This window comes from Vitis riparia, chromosome 12, assembly GCF_004353265.1.
Source record: "Vitis riparia cultivar Riparia Gloire de Montpellier isolate 1030 chromosome 12, EGFV_Vit.rip_1.0, whole genome shotgun sequence".
Lineage (NCBI taxonomy): Eukaryota > Viridiplantae > Streptophyta > Magnoliopsida > Vitales > Vitaceae > Vitis > Vitis riparia.
In genome coordinates this window covers 20,196,542-20,216,945 of record NC_048442.1, presented here as the reverse complement: position 1 = coordinate 20,216,945, position 20,404 = coordinate 20,196,542, and the positions used below count along the sequence as shown (strand labels likewise).

Sequence of the window (20,404 nt, the reverse complement as noted above, 5' to 3'; positions counted from 1 at the left end):
ATGGATTTTTTTGGAATTCCACACAATACTTACACCCTTAACATCCTCATTAACTCTTTCTGCCATTTGAACCGCTTGGGTTTTGCTTTCTCTGTTTTAGGCGAAATCCTCAAACTTGGGTATCAACCCAGTACTGCAACCTTCACTACTCTGATTAGGGGCCTCTGTGTCGAGGGTAAAATTGGTGAAGCCCTCCAACTGTTTGATAAAATGATTGGGGAAGGTTTTCATCCCGATGTACTTACCTATGGAACTCTGATAAATGGGTTATGCAAAGTGGGAAATACTAGTACAGCCATCAGGTTTCTTAGGAGCATGGAACAAGGAAATTGCCGGCCTACCGTTGTTGTATATAGCACCATCATTGATAGCCTTTGTAAGGATAGACAATTGACTGAAGCATTGAGCCTTTTTTCGGATATGCTCGCTAAAGGCATTTCACCCAATAATTTTACTTACAGCTCATTAATTCATGGCCTATGCATTTTAGGTCATTGGAAAGAAGCCATAAGATTGTTTTATGCAATGATACATAGGAAAATAATGCCAGATCAGCTAACCTTTAATACATTAGTGGATGCACTCTGTAAAGAAGGAATGGTTGCCAAAGCACATTATGTAGTTGACATGATGATCCAAAGTGATCTGAAGCCTGATGTAGTCACTTACAATTCACTGATGGACGGACATTGTTTAAGGTCTGAAATGGGTAAGGCAGTTAATGTATCTGATACGATGGTTCGTAAGGGTTGTGTGCCGAGTGTTATTAGCTATACAACCTTGATCAATGGATATTGTAAGATTCAAATAATGGATAAGGCCATGGGTCTCTTTGAAGAAATGTCTCGGCAAGGATTGATTCCTGACACTGTGACTTACAACACTCTTATACACGGCTTATGCCATGTGGGAAGACTCCGGGATGCAATAGCACTTTTTCATGAGATGGTAGCTTATGGTCAAATTCCAGATCTTGTTACTTACCGCATTTTATTTGACTATCTATGCAAAAATCATCGTCTTGCTGAAGCAATGGTCTTGCTGAAAGCTATTGAAGGTACTAATTTGGATCCTGATATACATATTTATAGTATTGTCATGGATGGCATGTGTAGAGCTGGTGAGCTTGAAGCTGCAAGGGATCTCTTTTCCAATCTCTCCTCCAAAGGTTTGCATCCTGATGTTAGGACTTATACTATAATGATCAATGGGCTTTGTCAACAAGGGTTATTGGCCGAAGCAAGTAAGTTATTTGGGGAAATGGATGAGAATGGTTGCTCACCAAATGCTTGCACTTATAATTTGATTACTCGAGGATTTTTACGAAATAATGAGACATTGAGAGCTATTCAACTTCTTCAAGAAATGCTTTCAAGGGGATTTTCTATTGATGTATCCACCACCACATTGTTAGTGGAAATGTTATCTGATGATGGATTGGATCAATCTGTAAAACAAATTCTATGTGAGTTTGTTCAGTAAAGAGTTATGATATTCACCAACTCTAAATATGGAATTCTTTGAGGGCCCCACTTTTCTTTGTGGTTATTAATGACTTTTGATTGCATCAATGTGGTTTTGCAAGCAAAAGAGTTGGATTTATGGAAATGTCATGGTTTTGCAAGAGATAATTCTAGTTAATTGCAATTTCTGTTAGTACAGTATTTTTACCTGCCATTGATGTCCTTCCAATTTGATTCATTTAATGGACCTTACAGTGATTATCTTTTAAAAACTCTATGAGCAATGATTCATTGGTTACTGCCACTGGTGTCACTTGAAGTTGTTTGTACTTAGGTTTGAGCTCCCTTGGTTGCACTAGAAACTTTACAGGATTTTCTTGTTCTTCTATATTTATGTCTAGTAGATGTCTTTTATAAATTTGGGCTCTTATTGTCTTAGTATAGGGACACATCTGTTTAATTAGTGTTCTGAATGATATATGTTTTAAGAACCATTTAAAATTTTATTTCATCTAGAAATCTAATTACATCCAATAGTTGAAGATAAAGATATCTAGTAAAATTTTGTAATGCAAGCATCTACACTTGCTTCAATCTTGGACACAGTGTGGTTCTTGAGGCATATTCTGTTAGGGATTGTTAGCTTTCTAGGTTTTACTTTCATTTAAAAAACAATAGTGCTTTGTATAAGGAGAAGGGGATGTAGTATCTAGAAGCTGGCTTGAATTTTATCGGAGGAAATTCCTGGATGCAACAATATTGGAGAATACAGCGGAGCCAACTTGGATTCAAAGGCAGGAGAGACTATGGAGCATCCAGATGCAAGCTATGCTGAAAACGATGTTGATGTTCCTAGCAATTTGGTTGTGCTGAAACCAAAAATCTTTGATAATTTTGAAAGAAAAGACTTGTCTTTGGATAATAAAAAATGATTGTTACAAAGAATTCATTGTTAGAGATTTAAGGTGATTATACATTTCAGAGTGTTTGAAGAAATTGGAGAAGAAATTCATCTCTTCTCTAATGATGGGGCTCACTCAAACTTGGCTAATGGTCAATATTCCAGAAATGGAAGTAAATGACTCAAAAGAGCTCACTATAAAGAGGGGTCTCAAGAAGGTGGTGGAATGGAAGACTGATTTGCCTGTGCAAAATGATATTTCTGTATCTAGAGGAAGCCCACAAGCTGAAGGACATGTTCCCTCAGTGAGAACCTAGTTGAAAGATACTCCATGTTATGTAAAGAGAATGATATAATCGCTGTTGGAAATGTGATTTCTGATCCAAATGACTGGTTGGAAACACTTGAGGCAGACATGATTTTCTTGACTCTTGAGCACATTGTCAGCTCACTCAGAAATGGAGATGAGGGACTTCAATCGATTCACCTAAGAGCTTCTAATCTGCAAGAATCATGGAAATTTGGGCCATGAAGAAGAGATCAGGCTGTTTATTGAGGCTTTAGGCCATAGCATTGTGACAGTAAAGACTCTAATCAACATAGTACTCTTTTCAACATGATGTAGTCTATCATACATCTTTCTCTCTCTTTCTATGCATACACATGTGTACATATGCATATATTTTTATTGTTGTGTAATGGCCCTTTATGCTTATCTAGTTTAATTTCACAAACAAACCTTTAAAAGATTTTTCAGACACATTGTAGTGCTAATTTCTAATTTAAAGTTGAAAGTTGATGAAACATGCTATGCTTCAACCATAGGCAACCTTATTTCTTTGTCTTTCTTCAAGTTATGGAAAAAGGAAGATGCTATTGTAACCTGTGCACTGTTGCTTTAAATGAACTCATGGAAGTCATTTTTGTCAACCAAGATGCATCCCTCATCCAATATACAAAGACTACACAAAGGTCGCACTTTGAAGACTTGAGGCTAGTGAGCATAATTATGTCTTGATCTAGGTCTATGGTTAGCTTATTGAAAGCCATGAGATTTGGTAATGCTATCAAATTCATTGTTGAAGCTAAATGTTCAGGATGGAACAGATCACAGGTGAAAGGGAATTTTTTTATGCCATGAAGTGGGTTGACTTCCAAGTTTTAGGGCTCATGGACAACTATCTGCTTGAAGGAAGGATATTTTCATTCTTACTTAAAAAGGATTAAGGTGATTTCCATTGGGTTACTAGCTTTTAGATAAAATAGAGGCAGATACAGTTGAAGATTTTGGTTTCTTTTAGCTTATTTATTTGGTTTCTAATTTTTTCAAGAACTCCTTATTCCCTTGCGTATACCGCTTCTTCATTTGTTGTGTTTTCTGTTAGAATATGGACTCTCATAAATTTTCATTGATGAATTAATGTCTGTTAGTAAAATGTCTGCAGCCAAAATATAAGGATTTTGAGAAGGGCAAGTGAAAAGATTGAAACAGTAAAATAAGAAATGAATGCTTTTTAAAAATAGGAAGTGCATGATCTTGTCCCAAAATAACTAATAGGAAGTGCATGATCTTGTCCAGGGAGTCCATCACTTTTCATAATACTAATTCATTATTGTCCCAAAATAACTAATAGGAAGTGCATGATCTTGTGTCTCCATTGCTCTAGCACACAACATATACTGCGATAGATATTTTGGATAAGACTCAACCGAAAAAAAACAAGATAGCACTCTTTAACACACCTAGATTCAAACACCATGAAACATCCCGAGCAAGCTAACCATCTCCGGAATTTAGTTGCTAGACTGGCGCAATTCTGGGCGAACGAAATCTGCATCTGCAGGCACCGAGATGTCAACAGTTGGTCTCAGCTGGGCACAAACCTCAATGGCTCCATGCACAGGATCAGAGAGGAAGTTGCTGATGAGGTCCCGATTGATGGGCACACCATTGTCCACTGCCACCAGCGCCTGTTGGGTGATGATGTAATCAAATCTTGGGGCCCATTTCCTTGATCCTAGACGTGCTGTGGTTGAACAATTATCAACCATGAATGAAACTCCACGAGCATGCATGAAGGGATTCAAAGAATCTACTGACTCAATCACACTTTCATTGATGATCTCCGAGTATGAGTGCCCTTTCTTCCTCAAAATCTCAATCTGGATATATTTCATTTTTAAGAAGAAATGTCAGATAAATTGAAGTGTAAAAATCATACTTCTTTACCCTAGAAATGTCAACAGAACAAACTTTAAAGGATGGCATGAAATCAACAGGAACCATTCTGAAAATCTTGCAATGTAATTTGCCTCTTTTTTAAGAAAAAGAACAATATGAACAGCACTTGGAACTCCAAGAAGGAAACTCTAACCTGTGCCATCATTAAAGCCACATACACACCAGCAGTGAAGGGGCATAACGGACCCAAGTCACCAGCTGGCCGTACTGAGCGCACTCTCTCACCAACTTTCCACATTCGAGTCTGATCAATCTTACCCATAGGGAAAGCTGGTAGACCATCTTTTTCCTGTAAGGCAAGGGCATAACATAATTCAGTGGGATGTTCGGTGAAACTAATTGATAGTCTTAAGGCAATGTGATCCTTCAAGTTCAAGATAATGCAGTGTAAACACTCAAAACACAAATTTACAGAATACCACTGCATTCTCAACAAATTAAAAAAGAAACGACAACAAAAGATGGAAGAAAATCACATACATAAAAGCGACGCCCAGCCAACACAACACTGCGGATTTCGCTTCCACTGGCTACATCTTCATAGCACTCATACAAAATGTCCATACAAGGATAGTATGAGGCACTGTATGCAGCCTCAAATTCCTTTTTCCCATCTTCTGACAAGGCATTGTACACAGCCAACATACCCTGTCGAGAGAACCAAATCCAACCATTTACTAAAATTCTGGTGTCCCACAAAGAGAGAGATTTACAGAGGAAAAACAAAAATAAAGGATTAAATCACAAGAATGAAACCTGAGTTGAAATGGTCTTTGATATAATTCCAGTAATACACTCAACAGTGTTCTTGTAAGCCAGATCCTCACTCATTCCATGCTCAGTGTACCTTCTAAACAAGGACTCCACAATTCCATGAACAGCACCAAGCAAAATTCCTGGAGAACAGAAAAACAAAAATCAAACATCACATATTTAGTGAAGTTCAAAATAGGTAAGAACAAAGAAGCTACACAAACCTCGCTCCCCAAAGATGTCACTCTTGTACTCTTGCTCAAGTGTAGTGGCAAAAGTAAAAGGTGAACCAAGGGCAACCGACCATCCTAGGGCAACATCTGTGGCTCTACCATCAACATCCTATAAATACAGACATTGATGTTCAAGAGGTTAGCTACAATGAAAGAAAGCATCACCAATCAAGAGAAAGAGAGATAAGTGGAGAGAGAGGAGAAGGGTGTGGTTTGGAGAGAGGGCTACCTGTTGGACTGCAAAACTGGAGTTAATTCCAGCACCATTTACCTCCTTGCCTTGGACATAGAGTCTCCTCACGGATGGGCCCATTCCCTTAGGACACACAGCAATCACACTAATGTTCTTTGGAAAATCAAAGCCCAGGGACTGCAAATGACCAAGAAGGAACCCATGGGAAAGTCCAAGAATGCTGTTTGGCTTCATGTGTGAGAATATTTTCTCATAGTTGTCAGCCTGCAACACACAGTGAAATTAAGAATCAGCAAAAAAAAAATACAGACCTCGGAAACAAATGGGGATCAACAACCAAACAAACACACAATGTGCAGAAAATACACAAATCGTCAAATACTTCATAATAGCATTGTTAATCTTGAACTAATTTCCAAATCCAATTGGTTACAGTCTTGGAGAATCTACAGAACATCCTTACGCACATGAAATCATTCATCATGAAATATTAAAATCCAGTCAGTAACTCTTCCTCATTTTCTTTATTGTACAGTGTACATGAAAGAGAATGGAAAGATTCAATCATCCTTTACACACACCATCAAAAGGGCAAAAAAATGAGAAGCAATTCTTTCCTAAGAAAGATTCTAACCTGGGCTGAGTCGGAAATCAAAAGCATGACAAGGTCACTGCCTGAAATGGTTTCATATATATCTCCCAGGGTCCCATTCTCTTCGGTAAACCCAGCAGCACGAGCTTCAGCAAATGACTTGGATCCCTTCCTGAGACCTATCTGTATTATACAAAGCAGCCACATAAAAGTAACTTCAGAATAGATAAAATATGATCAATCACAAATAGACTACTTCCATTCAGCCACAAAAAAATAATAATAATAACAATAATAATAAATCAAATAAAAATAAAAAATAAAAAGTCCAGTCATCTATTAAAAAAAATGAAAATAACCCACCTTGACCACAATATTAGATTTTGCTTCCACAAGAGAATCCCTTAAATTCTGAGCTTGAGCAGGACCCTGCATGAAAGCAAGTGGAAGGTAAGTGGATTGTATATTTACAAGAAAGAAGTATGTTCTAAAATCTACACAAAAAGAACAGAAAACATAATAACATAGGACCTCAGAAATCCAAGTATGATGTATCCCATTAAATGAAAGAGTGATGCCACATTTTTTTATATGTCAAATGAGCCATGCAACATAGAAGCATACCATGAGATAATTTACATTTAGAAAAACAGAAGAAAGCTGCCAAAAAAATACATTTTGAAAAGATCCCTTTAATTTTTTGAGAAACACCTAAAGCAAAATGTGCATGTGTGACCCATCTTTGAAATAGCACCAGAAAGAAAGTTGTGTGGCTTAAATTCCAATGACCAACAAAAAAAAAAAAAATTGATTAAAAATCCGAACATTATACTTGACTTCTTCAGGATCTGTGTATAACCTTATTCTACAAGGAAAAATTAAACATTCAAAATCCATTAAATACTTCAAGAGCCATTCATAAACATGTCAAATACTACATATAATTCAATTTCAGAGTTCAATGAACAATGTACTTTCCATTGAAGGTAAGACATTATCCTCAATTTATTCAACATGCAGGTGTAACCCACCAGGTAAATTTTAACAATCATGAGAATTATTTGTGGGTACGTGAAAGAATGTAGAAAAATCTAAGTTTCACACTCCACTCTTATCTCTAAGAGCTGGAAATGGCACCATCATCCACCAATTAGAGCAAAAAAAAAAACAAAAAACAAAAAACAAAACAAATTCTTAAATAATAATTCAATTGATCAGCGGAGGTTGTGAGAGGTCACCTGTGAGCCCCAACCGATAACACCAATCTGCTTAATCCCCTTGAAAGCATCCGGCAGCAAATGAAACAGATCCCGTCCTCCTCTCACAATATACTACAAAAAAACAATAACTCGCTAATAAACTCAAACCCCATTTCGGTACAGAATAGAAAGTGGGAAATTTAGGGTAAACGCACAAAAATGCTTAAGAAATGAAGTATTTCTCGGCCATTTTCCCGAGACCCAAGCAGAAAGCCACAGGGGGAGAAAAGAGGGTAAAATACCTCGTCGTGACCAGCGAGGGAGACCTTCTCCTTCTTGAAGACGGAGGTTTCGAAATCGAGAAGAGCGGGGGGCTTAATCAGTGGAGTAGACACCATCCTTGCAACGAGAGCTGAACCAGTTCCGCCGACGCTGCTAGCGGGCAATACTCGAGCTCTGAGAGACTGAAAGGCCTTGGAAGATAGAAATCCTAGGTTCGGACTAAGATTTGTGGAGTCTGATTTTAGGGTTTTAGTGAGGGATGATGAAGCTGACGGCACCGCTGCTGCGAAGGAAGTTGTGGCCGCCATTGTTTGCCTTTACTCCCCACTTAAAGCGACAAAGAGATGAGTTTATAGGGCTTCCATTTACTAGGCTATTGTGCGCCGGATGCGCTCTACACAACTGGGCCTGATAGGATTTTTTTTTCTTTCCATTTTATTTTTTTTCACAGGAAAGAATTCAATTTGGATCCGACTTTTCTTCCGCCAGCGGCTAGACAGCAATTTTTAGGTTCGGTAAAGAAATAATTTAATATATTTTTAAATTATTACAAAAATTAGTTTTGAACCATCTATTACTCCTTGAGGGGGAGATGGTGATAATAGAGAAAGGTCAAGTTTTGAATAAATCGAGCCTGATCCAAACTCAGATTTATATTTTTATAATATTTATAATACATATTATCTTATTTATATATATATATATAAAGTATCAAATCTAATCCAAACTTTGATTTGTATTTTTATAATATTTGTAATACATATTAGTTTATTTAATAATATTTCTTTTTTATATATTTTTTAGAAAAAAAATATCATATAATGTTATATTATATTATATATTTTTTATTTTTTAAAGAAAAATATATAAATTTGTATTGTTTTCTCTATTTTAAATTTTTTTTTCCTATTTACTATTTGAATTTTCATATAAATAGAAAGAAATTTATATATATACATTATAGATGGATTTTGAATTATACACCATAACTAACTCGACTTCAAAACAAACCGAAGTCAATCCAAACTTAGAAAAAATGATATTGAATGACATTAAATTGAATATCCCAAGTTAGAGATTTGATAAAATTCTTAACTCAAATTGGGATTGGGTTAATTATCAACTCGACCAACCCATTCAAGTTGTAACCCTAGTAAAATTACAAACCATCTTAAATTATTTTAAAATAATAGAAAGAAACTAATTAGATTTAAATTTATAATTAAAAATTAAAAAAAATAAAATAAAATGAATTTTTACCCTCGTTTATAAATATAAGCAAATGAAAATTTATCTTTTAATATTTCAATTTATATAGTATAATTTAAAAATATTTATTATCTTATATGCCTTTAAATGTAATACCCAACTTCCCTACTTCTATTTTTTTTTTTTTTGAATTTTCTTCATCAAAACAAATTTTGTAAGGAGACACCCTAAACTATTTTTGTGGTTTGCTTTCTAAGATTGCCATAATAATCATAAAGCAATTTCCACGTCATCTATCAATTATGTGGATTATATTAGTATATTAACAAATTCTCATGCAAAAGATAATGGAGAAGATATGATTTGTATGATGGAGGCGGCTCCCACACAGTGATGAAGTGAGACGGGCAAATAAATATTAGACGTTTCCTTCAAGCATTTTTTTTCTTAAGTAATCACATTATATAATATATATAGTTGTGAGTCTCAAGTAGTTCCCTTCCCGCTATTCTTGACTTCCAAGTTAGTACTTCTTTTAATTTAAAATATTATATATATCAAAGATTTATTTAATCATTGTCGGTAATGATTAAAACAATTCACCATCGTGTAAAGATAATGTGAAGTTCAGTAACATTAAAGTTGTGCTACTTTTTGCACCTTGCATCTTTGTTTTAACCAACTAATCTAATTTATGTTCTAATCTAGTAGGAAATAATTAAGAAAGCCTAATGTCACATAATGCTTCAAATGACTCTCCTCATGGGTTTATATAGGAGGTGAAAAGCTTTTAAAGACCCTTGAAAATATTTATACTTAGCTACAAAGTGGAAGAGTATGGAAACTTCTAGAAAATATTAGAGATGTCCACACATCTCTACACTTTGTTAGGAGAGCATTGAAATAGTGTGGGATGTTCTAAAATCTTCCAAAGTCATCTTATACATATCATTGAGTGTAGGGGTTTATAGATTATTCTTTATTTGTAAAAAACTCCCCAAGATTCTGGAGACTTCCTAAGGTGCCTATAAATAGGTTAAGACCTCATTCGGTCAAAACACCACCTAAATCACTTCCTAATCAAACAAGTGAGTTCCAAAAACACTTGTAAAGTTTCATTTGAACAATAAAAGCTTTTATTTGTTAAGAGTTGTCTACTACGTCTTCTAAAACTTCCAAGTTGTGAACATTTTAACCTAACAAGCTAAGTATTGGAGTAGAGCTAACTTAGCAAGATCAAGTGTCTTGACTTGTTTAAGTGTCGCACGAGTTTACGAAAAGACTAAGTCTGTGACACTAAGCTCTTCAAATCTAATTGTTTGTTTAAATCATTCATCACTTGTTAAACTTGAATGCAAACTCAAATAATCAAGATATCATTCACATAAATTAAAAGAAGAAGAACTTTACTAAATGATTTGTATATGAAATTCAAGTTCTGAAAGTCTGCTTCAAGCCATACAAAGTTTTATGTAAACGATAAATATAATCAATAAAGTGCTCGAATTATACATGTATATAATTTCTTGTAACTCCCTATTAAGAAATACATTATTCATATCAATTTGTTGGATTTTCCAACATCTATGTATAACCAAGGTAAGGATGACTCAAATAGTAGAAGTCTTTAGAACTCGATTAAAAGTTTCAAAAGTAATTAACACTTAGAGTTTGTTGGAAGCCCTTAATTAGTCACAAGTTTAGCCTTATATGCTTGAATTGTGTCCTTAGAATTGTATGTGACTTTGAAACTCATTTGTTTCCAATTACATTCATAGCAAGGGTAATTGAAACCGAACTCCAAGTTCTATTGTTCATTAAGGCCTCTTACTCATTAAGCATGACACCTTTACAATTTTTGTCACTTAAGACTTGAGCTTTGGTGGTTGATTCAACAATCATAAGTTCACACATTGGGATTAAGTTGGCTATATAGACTTTAAGTTTAAAAATACCAACTTCAAAGTTGATTTGCATTGGATAAGCATTTTTTTAATAAGATAAGCATTTTTTGAATAAGTTGTGAGGTTATGGTTTTGATGATTATTAAGAACTAAAGTAAAATTGATAGGAGTAGAAAAATTAAGATGGTTGGCAATAAATAAAGAAAATGAAGTAGTATGTTGTTCAATAAGGAGTTGGGTGTTACTAAATTTTGACCAAGTGGAACTAAATTGACCAAAATCAATGGCATGTGAATTTGGGCGAGACATGAAAAGGATTAGAGATGGTAGAATCCAAATTGAAAAGGATGAAACAAAGTTAGAATTAGATTAGTGTTTGGTAGAAGAAAAATGATTTACGAAAGGAAAGTCATTCTCATTGAATGAAACAATTTGACTATATATATTCTATTAGATGGGTGGAGACGTTTTAACCCTTATGAGAAGGACTGTAACCAACAAAAGAAACAAACAAATAAGCAAATTAATGAACCTAACTCCTAAGAGAATAATTAAGTCGGACACCTAACTTTAACGGGACAACACTCAACTTAGACGAATTAAAAAAAAAAAATGTTTTCGATCTTATTTAAGACAACTTTCTATTTTAATTGAAATTGAAGCTAAAGTCATAATTTTGAAAAGATAATATTAATATTATAAAAACTTCTTAATTTTTATTTTAAATTATAATTTTTTTTAATAAAATAATTAATATAAAAGCTGTTATTAAACTTAAAAGGATATTTTGATTTCTTAGAGTTAGACAAGACTTTCTTTAAGTAAAAAATATATGTTGGGTTGGGGTGGGCCTAGCCCTAGCCCAAGAGCAAAGCCCAACCACAAATGGCCCCATAGACCGCTCAAACGCAACTCAGAGCGAATCTTTGGGGGACATGGATCAAACACGTGAACGGAAAAAACAAACCTCAATGCCCGACAAGCGTGCACGTGTCCGAAGTGTTGGCAGCAGGTGCCAGGTGCCACAGTTGCACGTGCCACTTCTCACTGTTTTTTATATTTTTCATTATCTGACACCCATTACAGCATCTTGATATCCCATGCACCACCTGCCACCACATTCTCTCCAACGCAATCTATAACTTATCAATATAAAAAAAGAGAAAAATAATACTCACATTTTTAAATAAATTTATTTTCATAAATTTAAAAATATTTAGAATTTCGTACAATTCACTTCCCAAAATGCCCTTCTCAGACCTTTTCAAAAATTTAAAAATATTCCTTAAATTTTATAAAACATTCATTTTTTTTTTTAAAAAAAACTTTTTAAATTAAAAGTATTTTTAAAAAATTCTGTCCACAATAATCAACCATGGAAAGGACAAAATAGCTTCATGTGATTATTAAAAAAATAAAATATAAAACAAGAGAAAAATTAGGTTTTTTTTATATTTAAAAAGTTAAAAATATTTTTTATATTTCAACTCCCCATCCACTATAGTTGAAAGACAATATCAATAGGGGTGTTGGTGTAATATAAGAAAATTAACGGATTAAAATGTAATTGTTAGTTACTTTAAGAATGTCCATGTAATTTTTCATATATTTTTTATTTTTAATAAAAAAATTTCAAAAAAAAAAAAATTAATCATCTAACAACACAACAATAATTATTTTTCATTTCCTTATTTTTTTTACTGAACATAGAAGTCACTAGTGATGATAATTCGTGTATATGGATTGTATTCATATCCTATCAAAGTCTATGTATTATACTAGATAGTAGGGGTGCAACTCGAACATGCTAATTCGATCAAACTTAAACTCAACTCAACATTTAGGCAGACTTGGGCGTCATTTTCAACTTGGGTTTAGAATAATGAAGCTAGATTGTACTTGGATTATCTTATATTAGAGTTCAGATTAAATATTCCTTAATTCAGATTGAACTCGAATTAGTAATCAACTTGCCAAGTTGTAACCTTATTAGATAGCTCAACCCAAAAATGAATAATAATTATGTTAAAATATAAAACTCAAATACTATCTAATTATTAAATAGATAACATGTTGTGTAACTCATTTAACCTATTTAATAACCGGGTTCTCTTATTTAATAACCAAGTTCAATTAAGTATTATATATGTTTATGTGATCAATGTGTTGACCAAACATGTTTATAACTCAATTGACTTATTTATTTAAAAACAAATTTAAAATGAGTGAAATATGAGTAAAATAGTTTTAAAATATAATTAAGTTAATAATGTGATTATTATATAATTCAAGTCAAATTATTGTTATGCAAATTGATCCAAAAATTACCTAATTTAATAAATGAGTTATGTAGATTAATACCAATTTGATCATATATACTCAATTGAAACCCGCAAAAAGTGTGTTGGAACCCTAATTCCCTATACATAATTATAAAAGGGGATTATTATTATTATTATTATTTAAGAAGGGCCATGAATCTGAGATTGTTTACACTTTACATGGCCTTCTCCTGCCCTAAATTGGGCTGAATGCTCATGGGAAATGTAGGCCCATCTGATTTTCATGGGCTTTACTTGGTATGAGTAGAGCTGCTATCGATTGGACCTTAGGGCAATAATCTAGGTGCATGATCGAGCATGACGGTAGAAGGTGAAAGCCCAACCGCATATGATATATACAATTGAATAAAAAGGTTGAAGTACAAGTTGGTAAGTCTTATTTTCTATTTGGGTCAACCATCTCTGCATTAATAGGGATTATTGCAACAGTTGTTGGAAACAATCGTTTAATTGGTTATGAAGGTGAACATTTTGTTTTTCTCCAATTTTAAATGTAGAAATAATGAAAATTTTTAAAAAAAAATTAATAACAAATTTTGTTTTTTATTTTTTGTTTTTAATGAGATGGTAGTAGAAGTAATGATAATGATGGCGGCAGTAGAACTACTTGATTGTTCTCTTCATTGACAATTCCAAATAGAAATCTATTGATCTTATCAAAATTGGAAATTGGGATTTGTTAGTAAATGTTTTTTAAGTGGGGCACATGTCATCCTTATCTGGAAATGACACACCTAGTCTCTTTACTTATACATGATATACTAGCCCATCAGTGCAACAATTAGGTACATCATTAATTCTTTGTATATAGATGACTAATCCAATGAAGGGAAAAACCAGGATCTCTCCGTTTTCCAAGTCTGAATCAGGTTAGGAACATGCATAATTATTTTAAACTTTTTCTAAATCCTATGCAGAGCGGAAAAATAACATTTTTATACTTTAAAAGGATTCAAAAAGTGCTAACGAAAACCATACCTCAGATTTGGATGTTCCCGAATCAAATCTACATAGTGAAAATGGAGATCAAAATCGTAGAAGTCTTGTAAACCCGAAGTCTTTCGCTTGATTACTCGAACCTTGATCTTGACACACTTTTGGTGGGGAAGAAAAGATGGTAGAGGCTATGACTCTCAATCCCTATGGATGGTGGAAGACAAAAGTCATGGAAACCTTAACTCCTAGAGAGTATTTATAAGGTTTTTAAGTGCGTCACTTAATCTAACCTAAAATGAGTTTTAATTGATTAATTAACCCAATAGAGCTTACTAATTAATCAATTAGCTCAATTCAGAAACCTTGTTCACTTACCCTTATGCAACATTGCGTAATTACCAAAACACCTTTATGCACAAAAGTGAACATAGAGTCAATCCAACCCTCATAACCTATGCTAACAAGATATATGAGCTCAGAGTGGGGACCATTAGGATCCATAATGTGAAACCAAGGTTTGGTTAATCTTGATTTTGTTGATAACAAAATAAGGTTTATAACTAATGATCATATTTCAAGTGTGATTAGGCAAGACGATTTCCAAAGTGGCAATCACAAAGACAAATCAAGCCAAGGAGAAATCATGAAGAAGAAGACCACCTCAAGACCAAAGCTTCATGATATCTCTTTATAAGGTTGTTGGTGCACTAGGACTTTCATGCATTTCATTCTTTATTTATGCACCAAAATCATCCAAGAGTAATATTGTTTTAAATATCTTAAGAATTGGATGATTTCATGTTTTCAACTAAAACCTTGTGTTAAATGATTTTCAAACTTGTGTTAAAAGGTTTTAAGTTGAAAAAGGTTGGGTGTTGAGCCAAAAAATGGCTCAACCGGTTCAACCAGTCAACCGGTTGTGCTTGTTCGGTCGAGGACCGGTTGAGGGAGGCCAAAAAGTTTCTCTCTCTCCCAGTGGCCTTCTCTTCCCGGTCAAGGTTGAACTTCAACTGGTTGAGGTTCGGTCGAGGTTCGATCGAGGTCCAGTTGAGGCCCAACGGTCAATTGCCAAGCATTAAATGCTAACGGCTAGTCAACCGGTCGACCCCTAGCTCGACCGGTCGAACCCCCAACAGCTAGTTTGGCTTTTTTCTTCTATAAAAAGGCTTCAATCTTCATTGTTTCATAAGCTTAACCTTCCCAAATCTTTCTTGATTTTATTTGAGCATTGGAAGAGTATTTTTGAGTGTACCATTATTTTAAAACTTGCATATCTTTAGTGCACCATTCAATCCTAGTTTTTCGTGTATCATTTGAGCTTAAAGTTCTTGTGCTAGGATTTTTGAGAGATCATTCATTTTTAAATCTTTGAGATGAAGTTTCTCAAGTGTGGGGTATCACTTGAGGGGTTGTTCAAGAGTGAGATATCTCTTGAGAAGTGTAAAGGGTGCTTAGAGCCAAAAGTCCAAGATGATGAATTAGAACCATAATTCAATTGTATTGCTTGAAGGCTTGGTTTGGAAGTCTTGAATTAGTGGAACCTCAAGCTCAAGATTGAAGTTAGAGAAGAGTGGATGTAGGCCGGGTTGCGCTAAATCACTATAAACTCTTATGTTTGTATTCTCTCTTCCCTACTCTTTAATTTATATGCAATTGTCTATATATTGATTATTATATACTTGCATATAATTGTCTTTTGCATTCACTTGTTTAAATTTGCGAAAAGAGATCATCACCCTATTTACCCCCCATCTAGGGTGATTACCATAGGTTGGGTTAGCCTCAAATTCCTAATACATAGGAATATTAGTTCCCTCGTAATCAATTCTAAAGTTAATTTAATATCTCATTATAAACAATCAATTGGACTATAGTATTCTATGTAAATAACAACGAGACACCAAGTGCTCGGGTCCGTGACTTACTATCCATTATGTTCAGTCTCTCCATGAACTGGTATCCGTAGTCTACCAAGGTGAAAGTTATCGGCCTTTCAAGACTACCTCTACCATCATTGAGTTACAAATCCTCTTATTGTGTGTTCAATTAACATATATTAGCTCTTAAAAGAGCTCATGTTAAGTTTCATTTAAGGAACTATTATAACCATAGTTTCCATAAACACACCTCCTTAGAATCACCTAAGGAAACACATTGTTTCAATCCCAAGAGATATCATGACGTCTCTATTGAGAATACCTATTGTTATTGACTTCCATCAATAATAACCCAATTCATAGGGAATATACGATTAGCTTACGATTTCACCCATAGGTCAAAGTCATTGCTAACTTTAATACAAACTCAATATTCTCTCAAGGTTGAGAAACAACACAATGAAGCAGCTTGGTAAGGTCATGACTACTTGATAGCCTTAAGTCATGACTCATCGTAGGTCTTGTCCAATATGTAACTAAACTATCTCATTTCTCATTGACTTGTATTTATTTCTTATTTCAGCATATCGATTTACGCCCAGCTATACACACTAGTGCACTCACCATGGGAAACTCATCCCGATAGCCACGACCAGTCATCCTTCTAATTAGGAAGTGATGCATTACAACCTTTAATGGGTTAGATAGACCCATGAACCGGTTGTGAACAAGTCATCTATTTACAAGGAATCCATGACTTAGATCTTTTGTGTAACTCTTAATGCACCAAAGTCACGTACAATGCAAATATATAGGCAAGAATGCTCATAAAGTATAATATACGGAATAAGGATAGATAAAAGTGAAATTGAAAAATCATTAAATAAAAAATGAATTCCAAATTTATTATATCATGTCATACTTTTAAGGGTTTTATCCTAACATCTAGTTGATGTGGATCTTCCAAAGTCAGCAATCATCCACCAAGTTAACAAACATCCAACTTAAAGGAATAACTACACAATTAAAGGATGCTAATGGTCGATACATCACCACTCCCCATGCAATGATAAGTGTCGAATTCAACACAACAAGTTCAAGACTTCCTAACTCTTAAGACACATGTTTGTATTCCATTTTCATTATTATGCTAAACTTTTACTTGGGTTCTATTGTGCTATAGTTGTTAACTAGCGAATAGACTATTGATATTGAGCTATCACATTAAAGGGTATAAAAAAAAAAGATTTTATAGCATAACTCCTAAATACTCTAACAAAATAAGCTTTCAATTTAGTGAATACCACATCTATACTTCTCTCAATTGCTTTGAACCTACACACTAATCATGCTATCCTTGGCTTCATGACTACTACTTATACTAAGAAGTGCTTAAGTCTATTATTTGTAGGCTTTTGAGAAGGATTCCTCCATACTTGCAGTTTTTTTTTTTTGTACATGATCTATACAAAACTAAAAAAAATAAGGGATTGACCTTTCTTTAGAGCAATTCTAACTATCACATCATCGTATGCTTCTACTTATGCCAATGTTATTAAAAAGCATTGCATGTACTCCCTCAAAGCCTCCTCCTTGTTCATCCTAACATTAAACAATGAATCCATGTCTTGAAATTGGTGATAAAAGCACATGTATTGAGAAACAAATATAATGTAGAGTTTTGAGAAAGTCAAGATAGATCAATTTGGAAAGTTGTAGAACCCAACCAAAGTGGGTCTTAGTAAACTTGTAGGAAAAACTTTGCATATAAGGGGATCATTCCTCTATACTAGTGTCATTAGTTATCAATAATGCATTAAATGATCTACTTGGTCCCCTAAGCCATTATGGAGTTGAAACTTAAGGAACACAAACTCAACGGGGGACTTCTGCATCAAGGATTCAATAGATGAATGCGGTACTTGACAATCCCTAGATTATCACATTACCCGAGAAATGGGAAGTTTTCCGCTCACGGAATCCACCATAGCCTTCAATTAATTAAACCGCATTTCCAGGATTCCACATTTCTTAACTAGTCTAGTTATCCCATTTTGAATCTCCTTCTCCTTCTCAAGGAGTAGGAAAGGAAAGGAACGAAAACACTACACTAAGAATGTGATGCTAAAGGTTTATTAGAGTTACAGAGGGAGACAATTGAGCATACACCTAGCATCACAATTTCTCATCATCCCAAGTGAGGATCTCATTTTGTTGTATTCAAGTTTGCAACCTTTGATTGAACTAATCCAACGAACACTTCAACTATGCGTGAAGATCCCTAAAGATGTTTTCACCTCCCTCTAGCTTTATTATTTTGATACTATTTAAATCTTTTTTGGTGTAACATAACTTTTGACCCAAGATTTCACGGACGATAGTAAAGTACAGGAAACAAAAAGACAGTTTCGATAGAAACGTATCATATAAAATCTCTTAATTTTGTTTTCTTTTTCATTTTCTTTATATAAATCATGATATAATCCATTATTAGAAAATATTTTGTAAATGTAGGATGTATCATCTCTATTTGAAAATGACAAACATATTCTCCCAACTTATTATAACAATTAGATTAATTAGTAGTTATTTCTTAACATCGAATCTAACTCAACGGAATAGCTACACAATTAAAAGATGTCAACAGTGGATATATAATAATAATAATAATAATAATAATAATAATCATATGACATGACCCAAGTCATACCTCAAAGAAGTCTGTCATCTAAAGCAATAGATTTGGTATGATGGTTGATTCTTTGAACCTATGCAAAGGATCAATCATAGACCACCAGTTTCACATGGGGATGTTGCCTAACTTCCTGTCGTCAAAGGGAGGCATAAAACATGTGGAACTAGAAGCCAATTCAAACATGGTTATTCCTACTATGACTAGTTAAATCTGACATTCCAATTCCTCTCTCTCATGTCTTTATTTTTGTGGCTCAATGCATCTCTCACTATCATGATATTTTGTTGGCTCTTATCATTATTAACTTTTTTGAAATTAATGTTCACAAGAAAATTTCAAATTATGAATAATAATATCAGGGTTTTTATGTAAAGCTTATAATTCCAACCTAAATTTTAGACCATGTTTGGGAGAATGTTAAATTTCAAGAAATAAAACTTATGGATTGATTTTATATTTGGGTTATTGGGTACTATACTTTAAAAATGTTTTTATTACAGTAGGATAATTTTGATATTTTTTAAAAATTTTAATTAAATAAATCAAACATATCGATATATAACTTTTATCATCATTTTTATTATTTTTTAAAATGATAAATATTGGTTATATTATAAAAAAACTTTTAGATTTGATAAATAGATCATTATTAAAGAAAATAAATCAATCCTCATTTTAAAAAAAATTATAAATATAATATGGGTATCACAATTTTTCTTAAATGCTTTGACATGGGATGGATAAAAACAAGTTGATGAGATGTATTTTTATTTTAAAAAACATTATATTTCATGTTGTAGGTATGTAAAGGTTTTCCTTTTTTTTTTCTTTTTTGATATAAAGAACCAACTTGATCTACAAGCAATCTGATCTACGATCAGCCTTCTCATTTCAACTAGCTTTGCTTGGTTCTTTTGTAAGGGGAGTCATTTTTAAAGCCTAAAGATCTAATTTCTCTAACAATAATTTAGCTTAGTAGCTTCACTCTTTCTATTGGTGTTGTACTACCGGATGCTTCTCATCAATAGGAAAAAGGAGAAAAAAAATTTATTTTAATTAAATAACTCAAAAAATAAAATGAATTATTTATGCCAAAAAGTACAAAAATAATGTCCACTTTAGGCAAAGGACTTTTCCACCCTTCAAAAATTATAAATATGGTAGGTCTTGGATACCGACACATCTTATGTTTTTGTTAGGTGCTTTAGTATAAAAGTGGTATAAGAAATTAAAGTACCAAATCTCAAAAATATTATAAATAGTATATTTAGATTATGTTGTTTAAGCATTTCCATCATACCTAACACTTGAAAATTTTTATTTGTTAAGTATTAAAAATATTATAAATACTTCTTATAATTATTATCAAATGTATTTTAATTTTATTTTAAATATTTACAAGAGAAGTATTTTAAAAAAAAAATATTTTTATGAGAATCACTTATCAAATGTTTTTTTTTTTAAAAAAAAAAACACTAAAAATAGTTTTTTTCTTAAATTTTATCAAACACCTAATTTCTTTTTATTTTTAAAACAATTTTTTTTTTTAAAATCATAACTAGATTCTTAGAGTCCGTGATTCT

The 20,404-nt window shown here is 33.3% G+C and overlaps 2 protein-coding genes across 2 annotated transcripts; one reads left to right on the top strand and one right to left on the bottom strand.

Annotated features, from left to right (window-relative positions):
• On the top strand, window positions 1-2,681 carry LOC117926083 (putative pentatricopeptide repeat-containing protein At1g12700, mitochondrial). The gene is made up of 2 exons (XM_034845168.1): window positions 1-1,243; window positions 2,446-2,681. Exons 1-2 carry the CDS (start codon window positions 1-3, stop codon window positions 2,679-2,681), a joined length of 1,479 nt encoding a protein of 492 aa, XP_034701059.1.
• Window positions 2,682-3,917: 1,236 nt separating this feature from the next.
• Window positions 3,918-8,188, bottom strand: LOC117926726 (ketol-acid reductoisomerase, chloroplastic). The gene is made up of 10 exons (XM_034845981.1): window positions 7,879-8,188; window positions 7,616-7,708; window positions 6,741-6,806; window positions 6,420-6,560; window positions 5,822-6,049; window positions 5,584-5,701; window positions 5,363-5,502; window positions 5,087-5,254; window positions 4,740-4,895; window positions 3,918-4,527 (listed from the first exon to the last, which is right to left on the bottom strand). The coding sequence occupies exons 1-10, from the start codon at window positions 8,164-8,166 to the stop codon at window positions 4,159-4,161; spliced, it is 1,767 nt and encodes a 588-aa protein (XP_034701872.1). The 5' UTR covers window positions 8,167-8,188; the 3' UTR covers window positions 3,918-4,158.
• Between the last annotated feature and the right edge of the window lie 12,216 nt (window positions 8,189-20,404).

Coding starts and splice junctions, on each gene's coding strand:
- LOC117926726 (XM_034845981.1), bottom strand. CDS start 8,166: ATGGCGGCCACAACTTCCTTCGCAGCAGCGGTGCCGTCAGCTTCATCA. Junction 6,050..6,419: donor TGATTTCCGACTCAGCCCAG/GTTAGAATCTTT, acceptor TGTGTGTTGCAG/GCTGACAACTATGAGAAAAT. Junction 5,255..5,362: donor CAAAGACCATTTCAACTCAG/GTTTCATTCTTG, acceptor TTCTCTCGACAG/GGTATGTTGGCTGTGTACAA.
- LOC117926083 (XM_034845168.1), top strand. CDS start 1: ATGGATTTTTTTGGAATTCCACACAATACTTACACCCTTAACATCCTC. Junction 1,244..2,445: donor AGGGTTATTGGCCGAAGCAA/GTAAGTTATTTG, acceptor TATACATTTCAG/AGTGTTTGAAGAAATTGGAG.